General features: G+C 37.8%; 1 protein-coding gene across 1 annotated transcript in view; it reads right to left on the bottom strand.

Annotated features, from left to right (window-relative positions):
- The window catches only part of hsf4 (heat shock transcription factor 4), a 33,172-nt gene extending 26,274 nt beyond the window's left edge, over positions 1-6,898 (bottom strand). Inside the window, exons 1-4 of the mRNA XM_040132075.1 lie at positions 6,773-6,898; positions 3,351-3,459; positions 3,090-3,217; positions 1,040-1,164 (exon numbers count right to left, since the gene is read on the bottom strand). Coding sequence (XP_039988009.1) covers positions 1,040-1,164; positions 3,090-3,217; positions 3,351-3,459; positions 6,773-6,898 — 488 coding nt within the window. The remainder of the gene's footprint in view (positions 1-1,039; positions 1,165-3,089; positions 3,218-3,350; positions 3,460-6,772) is intronic.
- Positions 6,899-9,931: the final 3,033 nt, after the last annotated feature.

Genomic DNA, 9,931 nt, shown 5'->3' on the forward strand with positions numbered 1-9,931 from the left:
TATCTTTTGTCAGTGTTGGATTTAGAGTGTCTCTCAGAACCTCTTGTGGCACAATGTCAGTGTGCTGGCAATCTTATGGTTTTTATAATCAAGAGCAAACTAAAAACTAGTAACAAATGCAAAGTAATTAAACGAAAATGCTTTAAACATAAATAAACAATTGTTTAAATCAGGATTAAAAAATAACATTTAAAGTGGTTAAAGCAAAAATGTCAGTAAATCGGTCTTCATTTATCAATAAATAAATATGACTGATTCTTAAAGTATCTGTTGTCCACAGCTGCTTTATACTGTATGAAAAATTTCTTCAGTTTCTTCAGCCATCTGAAGGAAGCAGGACAGACATGTTGATAAATGTGCAGCCTCCGATTTGAGGAATGCTGCATCAGAGGGCAGTGCCACTATGCACAGACTTTTTCTGTGTTACAAATCTCTAAACACATCAGAAGGGTTGGTTATAACTTGGTATTCTGTCATTTATGCGGGAGACGTTTAACAGGGCTCATTAATCCTGTGTAGCGCATCATGTAGCCTTCTAAAATACAATTAGACCATTTAGAATCTGAAATACATGAGAAATATGACTGGATAACACCAAATTGATTAGATTAACTGCTTCTCCAAACAATTTTTTTTATTATTAATTTCTACCATCATTGTACTGAGCTGTTAAAAGACTACCACATCTGCCTCTGGCTGCAGATTTTAGGTGCTATGTCTTCACATTGTGCTGCTCTGTACCATCCAGACAACAATATGATCTCCTATTGTCCTCATGTGTCCCTGTGATTGGCACAGCTATTTGAGAGCGATGAGACTAATGCGACGTGAATTTATTAATCAACAGTCCCTCCAATTTATATTGCACCAAAGTCAGCCCACTTTCTGCACTTTGCGTTGCTGCACCTACATGAACCAAAATAACGGGTATGCTTGGGGATGTCCAAACAGTCTTTGTGCCCAGGACATAAAGCTTTGCACTTTGCACTCTGCATAACACTTGCATGATTAAAATAGGGCCCACAGTCTCTCTACTCACTGTTTCATGTCCTGCATCTGACACTCCATGTTGTCCTGTTGTGTTCTGAGAAGCTGAACTTCATACAGCAGTTTACTGAGGTCCTCCTGCCGAACTTTGGTCTCCTCACTCTTTACTATTGATACCTGCAGACACAAAGTATAGCCTAATTTGGTAACTTATTCAGATAGAGCACATGCAACCGCACATTCCCCCTTCTGTGTTTGTGAACAGAGACATTAGTGGACCTTTTACCCAAGCTAGTGCCATGGCTCTAGGGTTGACAATGTCCACTTTGTAGACTTACAAATTTGTTACAGACATTGATGATCCCCAGAGGATGAATCCTAATGACTTTGGTCATTTGTCTTTTCCTCTAATGCCACCATGAGAATGACTTTTGTTTTTTGATTAAATGTCCTGACAACTTTTGGATGGATTGCCATGAAATTTGATAACTACAGTACATTCATATCCCCATCAGGATGGATCGTAATAACTTTGAAAATCTCTTCATGTTTCATCTAGCACCATCATCAGGTCAAAATTTCTTAGATCAAAAACCTGCAAGACGGACATTCCCATCTGCTTAGGTATAATTTGTGTTTAGTGCCTAATTAGCAATTTTTGGCATGTTAAAATGCTAAGCTAAGCTGGTGAAAATAGTGACTGCTTACAGTAAAATGCCAGTGTTTTTTAGGTATCATACTGTTACTGTAGCATTGTCATTTTGAGCATGTAAGCATGCTGACATTAGCATCTACCTCAAAGCAAAGCTTTACCTTATAAACAGTCAAATTCATGACAAAGTCACGACAAAGTCGTTCCTCTATTTCACTAGCTCCTGTAACTCAAAGCAAACTGTCATTCAGCATGTCTTTCATCTTCTGGAAGAAAATGAAGCGTGTTCCAGGGGTTTATTGTCGGTATTCTTAGACAAATCTCCATCCACTTCAGCAGTAGCAATAAGAAATTAAAACCTTAGTGACTTTAACAAAGTTCAGCCACAATTACCTTAAAATACTACAGCTCCCATGAACATAATGAGCATTTTTTCCAGTTTTTTAGTTCTACTCCCATCTGTTTAAAAACTTCTACAGTTTTCAGTCATCTCTGTCCTGCTGTTATTACAGACATGTTTGAGCTAACCGCAACCCCGTGACTCGCCAATGGACTCATCTCTTTTGTCAAGCTGCAAAATTTAGCCCACAAAGGTATATGAGGCTTTTGGGTAATGGGGTTTGTTAAAGATCACTACAGAAAAGATATAGGGTATTGAATAAACAACAGTATTAGATATTTACTGATCAACTACTGTTCTCATCTGAAGCAATCTACTCGATCAGACTGTTGAGTAAGGCTCTGCTCCAAGGCTGAATTATTAGTTATTAGTGTAGTTACAGACATCAGGGGTATTTTGGATGAGGTTTTCTTTCTTTTCGAACACAATCCAAAAGGATTCTGCTTTCACTTCAGCTATCTATAAGTACAGCCTCACCAAGCAGCTAACATGGTTGTAGCCTCTTAGTCTTGTTACTCAGAGAGTCCAAGGATAGAGGGTGTAGATTGCAAACCCCTATGTTTACAAATTTCATATTTGTGATTGGGGATAATAAAAATAAAATTTGACACGACTCTGTGATCCATGCTTGTGTACAGAACGACTGTGCAACTGAACCCTGGCTTAGACATTTTAACCTTTACTGGCTTTGATGGGAGTCTCTTTATGCTAGGAAAGTATATGGCTTTATGTTCTAAATAAATGTAGTTTTGTGTAGATGTACTGAAGGAATCTTGTACATGCTTCCATCAAATGTGCACTACATCCAATTAAAGACATTCCTCCAATACTACAACATAAAACCTGTCCGCTTTATAACACTTTAGAGACTATAGACACTTTCTGGTCAGTTTTTGCTTGAGACACTGTTAATTTGTGTGTGTGTGTGTGTGTGTGTGTGTGTGTGTGTGTGTGTGTGTGTGTGTGTGTGTGTGTGTGTGTGTGTGTGTGTGTGTGTGTGTGTGTGTGTGTGTGTGTGTGTGTGTGTGTTTGTGTTGTGTGTGTCTATACCTTCCTCTTGATGTGTTCCAGCATGTGTTCGTGCCCCTGGAGGAAGTACAGATGCTGGAACTCTGTGTCGTCTCTCTCAGGCTTCACCAGACCGCTCTGCTCAATGTTCACCACTTTACGGAAACCATCTAGACACGCACATATACAGGCATACATACAAATATACAAAGTAGAAATACATACTATAATTGAGAGAAGAGAAGAGAAGAGAAGAGAAGAGAAGAGAAGAGAAGAGAAGAGAAAAGAAGAGAGTGCACTCACACATGTTGAGCTGTCGAACGAAGCTTGCCATATTATTGTGTTTAAAGTACTTTGGCAGAACTTCCTTGGCAAAGCGTCCCTGGTCAAACACATGAAAACTAGTCCCAGTCTGAAACAGAAAACAGAGTCAGGGGTGTAGCGTTACTTACCTGTGATCATATCTCACACAGAGTAGAGAGATTCTAATCTGACGTTTATAGTCAGACACAACTCAGTGTGATGGGAAACAAAATTTTCTGTGACTGATATAATGTGTTATACTGTAAATACTGGTCCAGATAATCAGTCTAAATATCAACCAAAATCAAAGGAACGAGTTTTCTTTACATCTTTAGTTACAACAAAGGAAAATGAAAAAGACTAAAGTTTCATGTTGTTTAGAAGTAAAATTTCTGTAACTTTTAACATAGAGTTGCTGCAGAAAAATGTGTAGAAACCTGCCTTTAAAAGACACTGAAGGAGTGTCTGCTAACAAAGTGTGGAACCACAAGGATCATGTTTTTTATGGATAAAAAAAATGATGTAACATACTGTATTTCAACACCAGTGAAAACCTTTGCAGTAATAAGGAAAAGAGAAGAAGCTCTGTCAGAGCATATCACAACAAGTTCAAAAAGGACAGAAAAGACTATAAAATAAGTCCAAATGAAGAAATCCATATGAAGTCATGCAACTATACTTCAAAAATAAACTTGACACTTCAAATATTGTTGAGGAAGGAAAGAAGTGAAAAAAGAGAATATTTTTGACCTGCACACTAAATCAGCTTGTCTAGGTATTGAGTGAGAATCCATTTTTTCATTTAAATATCACATGGTTTCAGACACCTAGATTACCCTAATGTGCTTCTCTGGCTGGGTTACACCAAATGTATCACTTTCATCTTTTATGAAGAAGAGAAACAAAATGTGACAACTTCCACTTGTTCTATCAAGGTTACAGTCAAAGTGAAAGTCTGACTCTGTTAAAATAGAAAGCCATTTGGCATGGATTTCAGGGAACGGAAGATAAAGAATGGTATTCTGCACAGATAACAGAAAAGTGGACTTTTTTTTAATCACATGAACAGGGACATATATTAATTTTCTTACATGTTATTTCATGCAAACATCATATCCCAAATATGATGTTGACTCATAGCCCAATAATGGGGCTAAGAATGTTACTAATGCACATTATTAACTGGGATACTAATGTGCATTTAAATGTAAAAGGAAATATTGGACTTTTGAACCCAAAGCAGAATTAGTTTGAGAACACTTTTTTGCAGATTACAGATTATTCTGCACGAGCTGTTTGGAGGTATTTTGTGCTCATTTTTGCACTTTTTGGATTCTAAAGACACGCAAACCTCTCTGATGTTTTACTAGTATGAGGGCTGAGAAGAATGAGAACTTTTTGTTTCATGCCTTTAAAACATGTAATGTGAGCAAACGTTACTAACGTTATTGTCGGTGATAATGTGCTGCATCACTAACACCCACGCGACTCACCACACCCTACTGCAGAGGAGACAGATACTAGATGGATACTGTATGTGAAATAATGTTGCTTGAATGATGAGAGGAGTTTTTTAAGGAGGCAATTTATTTTTCCCCATAGTGCAAGATCTAATCATCAGCAGCCATATAACAGCTCAGTCAGCCAATCAAACAGTCTCGCTCTCTCACCGTGAGTAATGAGTCATGCTCTCTCTCCCAGTCTTGGTAAGCAACTGCAGTCGCTCTGTTTAACTCTAAAAAACCCTATTATGTTGTACATACTTTACATTTACATTTATATTTATTTATATCTAAAATGAGTAAGCAAGAGCCATTTGCACTACTGATGTGAAATTTATAAAGTTTAGACAATTTGTCATAAGATGTTGTTTTTACCTTTTATGTAGTGATGCTCACTTGTCTACTAATAGTCTGACAATGCAACAGCTGATGCTGCACTCTCTAAATGTCATGGGATTGGACAGCATCTGCTTTGTGTGTTTGTCTCCTTTGAAAGAAGAACAGAGAGGCTGTCCTCTTACAGTTTATTACTGAAGCCTCATCTTTGTGTCGCACATCAATATTCATACCCGAGGAAAAACAGAGTAAATAGGTGGGCACCATATGGGGTCTGTTTTATATTATCTCAACAATGCTATCAAAATTAAATTAGAAAATGATGTATCTTTTAAATGTCTCCATGGAAAGTGCTAAAATCTTCATTTTGCAGCATATTTTCTTTCTGTGGGCAATGAATTTACCAATAAAATGTGTCACAGTGAAACTCCTGTTTGCTCACAGAATTTTAAATTTATCCGCTTTTTCTGGGTCAAAGGTCAAAAGTAAAGTGTTAACAATAACAGAATGTACATGCGCGGTCATTAGAGTGCAATTTTAACACCAAAGAAACCACACTACTTTGGCATAGGATAAACACCACTTAAATTGATCTTGCTTTCAAACGTAAGTTCACTTCATGAAAAACAAAAATTTAGGATTATTTACACATTCTGATGGCTTATCAATGATTTGCAAAATTCCACAAAGAAATGGTTTATAAATGGTTAAAGAAAAATTAATACAACCATTTATACAACATATGAACCGTTCTCAAATAAACTTTGTTGTAAACTAGTGCGGTCGGTCAGTCAGTCTTACAGCTTGCACAGAATGTATCAGATAAGTTTTATACAGGTGTTTAGATACAACCAGTTCAAAGATCCATTCTAAAGGATGGTTTCGGACCACTTACAAAAATATCAGTCTAGTTGGGGCCTCTTTCAGGTGTCTTGAGTTGTTAGCAGTCCTTTCTTATCTTAACTTCTTATCCAATATTTAAAAAAAAAAAAAAATATATATATATATATATATATCTATACATATTATAAGTACTTTTGCTTTGACACTTTAAGTTCATTTAGCTGCACTTTTACTTTAGTATTTTTGTTTGCAATGGCGTATTTTTACATTGTGGTATTGGTAGTTTTACTTGAGCAAAGGATCTGGGTACCTCTACCACCCCTGTTCCGTTCTTCCTCCATTTATACTAAAGACTTCAACTTAGCAGGTGTCTCCAATCAGGGCAGCATGACTGTCAAACAACCTGCCCTGAAAGCACCGCTAATGCCTCTTTTTAAAACATCAACTTTATTAACTGGTTTTGCGTCACTGATTCGTAATATAGAGAGGTTTATGTTTTCAGTTTGTCTCCAGAGGATATATTATATTAAAGTCTGTTTTCACATGGTTTTATAGGGCTAACATAAATGTTAACTTCTCCAGCAGGCAATTTGTCATCTGCACTTTATGTAACCTCAAGCAGGTTTTTTAGGTCATTTATCTGAGTAATATTCAGCTAGATTTTTATGTGACAAAAACATTAAGTTAATGAGAAACTGAGAAACAGAGTTACGGTCCTATGTACAGTATGTTCTGACTCACAGCGCTCCAGCAGATGAGGTGGTTGGTATCTGGGTCCTCTACCAGGGTCCACAGCTTGGTGAGAAAGGCTGGAACATTGCTGGCGTAGCTGCCATCTACACCCATGGCACCTGGAGACTCCTGCATACTGAAACCTGTCCACTGCCAAGACCGTTTACAACAGGAAACCAAATGTGTGTGTGTGTGTGTGTGTGTGTGTGTGTGTGTGTGTGTGTGTGTGTGTGTGTGTGTGTGTGTGTGTGTGTGTGTATGTATGTATGTGCAGATTCTCAGACTAGTCCATGTTTGAGAAACTCCACTTCTGATGATCTGTTACTGATAATCCCAAGTTTGTCTTAGTCTCTTCGATTCCATTTCAGTCGGTCAAATTGTCTCTGTACGCCCTTGATAACACAATCTCACCTTGTCTCTGATTCCTTGTTTTTTCTTTGCTGTTCCTCTTCTCTTGACTTGCCTGTTTAATATATACCCTCCTGTAATCTATCTTTTTTCAAATCTTTTTCTCTTTTGCTCTCCTCTCTCTGTCCTCCCTACCACACTAGTCATCCAACTGAATGTCATCACAGAAGGTCCATGTCAGCACACACACACACACACACACACACACACACACACACACACACACACACACACACACACACACACACACACACACACACACACACACACACACACACACACAAACACACACCATTCAAGCCCAGCCCCACTGCGACCCCCCCTTGCCCCCGGCCTCCCACTGACAATCAAGAGACCGCCCAGTAAAACAATATAGCCTCCACACAAAAGCTTCAATAATACACTACTGTCCAACTATCAAAAGGCTACTGGTTAAATTGAACAGTGCAGAGTTCAGTGTGCTTGTGTGCCGAATAGAAAAGATAGGTCCCTTATTACTTCTAAGAATGATCATAAATGACTTGACTTGGACATACTGTACTATATGTGCATTAACAGCACAGCAACTGTACTGACCTACTTATTAAACCTAAATAACTTGATTCAATTACAGAGACGTTATAGTGTCTCCAAATGTACAGTAGGTTTATTATATTATAATGTAGGGTTGTGTAGGGTCCCAGTAGAGAGTAAACACAACAGGCTAAGCAAATCCATCACTGTGGAACTTCATATTCTCCAGAGATTGAATCCTGCTGATTACTTATTGACTTTTCCTTTAGTGCCACCATCAGGTCAAAATTTCTACTTAGACACAAAAAAAATTAAATTCTAATGGGCAGATTCCCATTTAATTTATTAGGAACATTCATTCCCCCCAGAGGATGAACACCTTCTATTTTGGACAGTTCATCCTTTTTATGGCAGTACCCTCAGCCCGAAATGTCACATGTAGACACAAGAAACTCAGCAATAAACTAAAACGTTTCATGAGTTTCATCAAACTTCATATGTAGAGCATAAACAATTCTTTGAGAATGTGACAAATCTACACGATTTGATGTTCCACAACATATTTACTGTATTTATTAATGTTTTAAAAATTGTTTTGTTTTTATTTTACAAGGGGAACAGTGAGTAATTAAGTTTTATGACAATCATAACATCTAGCTCAGCATCTATGTGATCATTTATAACTGATACTGTACAATGCTATGATTTACAACCTGTAAGCTACAACTACAGCTACACTAACTTAACACGCTGAAAAGCAGCATTTTACTGCCCTCTTTGAAGGATTCAGGTGTGCTTCAGCTCTGACCACACCCAGCATCAGGGTTGTGCTCTATTGCCCCTGTAACCATGAGTGACTGTGATGTAAAGGGGCCGTGGAGTGCACCTCTACATCGCTGGGGCAAGATGAAATGTTAAACCACTGGAGGTCAGCAAAAACAGGATTTCCAGGGATGGTGTTAAAGTTCTATTTAAAGCTCAGTAGTCAGTTGTTAGTGTGTGTGCGTGTGTGTGTGTACTTGTTGTTCTCTCTTTTTGAGGACCAGTTTGAGTTATAGACCTTACGGAGTGAGGAAATTTTGGGAAAGTAAGGACCTTTTGGTGGGTCCTCACAACTTTAAAGATTGTTTTTGTGTGTGTATGTGTGTGTGTGTGTGTGTGTGTGTGTGTGTGTGTGTGTGTGTGTGTGTGTGTGTGTGTGTGTGTGTGTGTGCACGTGTGTGTGTGCACGTGTGCGTGTTTGTGTGTTTTTGGACACTTGGGGGCATAAGTCCTCAGCAAGCTGATCATCACACACAAGGTTTTGAAATTAAAATCTGTCATTTCTTTTGAAGATTTTAAAATAATATACTCAAGTACTTTGGATGCTACTCATACTGTAACTGTTACTCTGAATGTGTAAACGCTGTTCTGTGTGTGTAAATTGTGTGTTGTGGATTTCTGTGCTTTTGTCCATGCTTATACTGTACAGGTTCTCTTGTGCACAGGTCTCTCTTGATAAAAAGAGTGTGATGGCTGCACCTGCAGCCACACAGCTTATTTAAATGTTGGTAATCCTCCTGGACTCTTAAACCTTAGTTTTCTTTATGGTCTACACTAAAGTAACGGTTCATGCTCTCGTCATTTGGTTTGTTGACATTTACATTGCATATACATAAAAAACAGATAATTGAGGACAGATTGCTTTTGTTTCAAACATTATATTCATTGTTGGCAGTACATTACTTTCAGTTAGTAGGGCACACATTTATTTAACTGTACAGTCACACTTTAGGTTGTCTTTAGTTAAGTTTACCTTAAGTTGTCCTAATTTCTATTTCTTCTGAGTCACCAGGGCTGAGGGTGCTGTTGGTTGCTGCTGCTGGATCAAGAGGGCCTGGAGAAACTTATCAATTATCTAAAATGCAAAGTTTCATCAAAAATCACTTGTAAAGGACAAAGAATTCTTTGAGAGGGTGAAAAATTTACAAACGATTTGATGTTCCACGACATATTGGTTGTCAGTTCTATTGGTTGCTGTGCTCAAAAACAAGAGCCTGCAATCAACGAAAGCGAAGGAGGATATATATGAATTAAATACTGGTGTCGGCAGATTAAGTAACATGGGTTTTACTGTATCATGCTTTAACAACTATTTACATAAAGAATATAAAATATAAAAAAAATTACAATTCACACATCAATACTCACATAGTTCCCATAACTGTACAGAAAGGTGTGAAATACCCTAACTCTACATATACAGTT

This window comes from Xiphias gladius, chromosome 8 (genome assembly GCF_016859285.1).
Source record: "Xiphias gladius isolate SHS-SW01 ecotype Sanya breed wild chromosome 8, ASM1685928v1, whole genome shotgun sequence".
NCBI lineage: Eukaryota > Metazoa > Chordata > Actinopteri > Istiophoriformes > Xiphiidae > Xiphias > Xiphias gladius.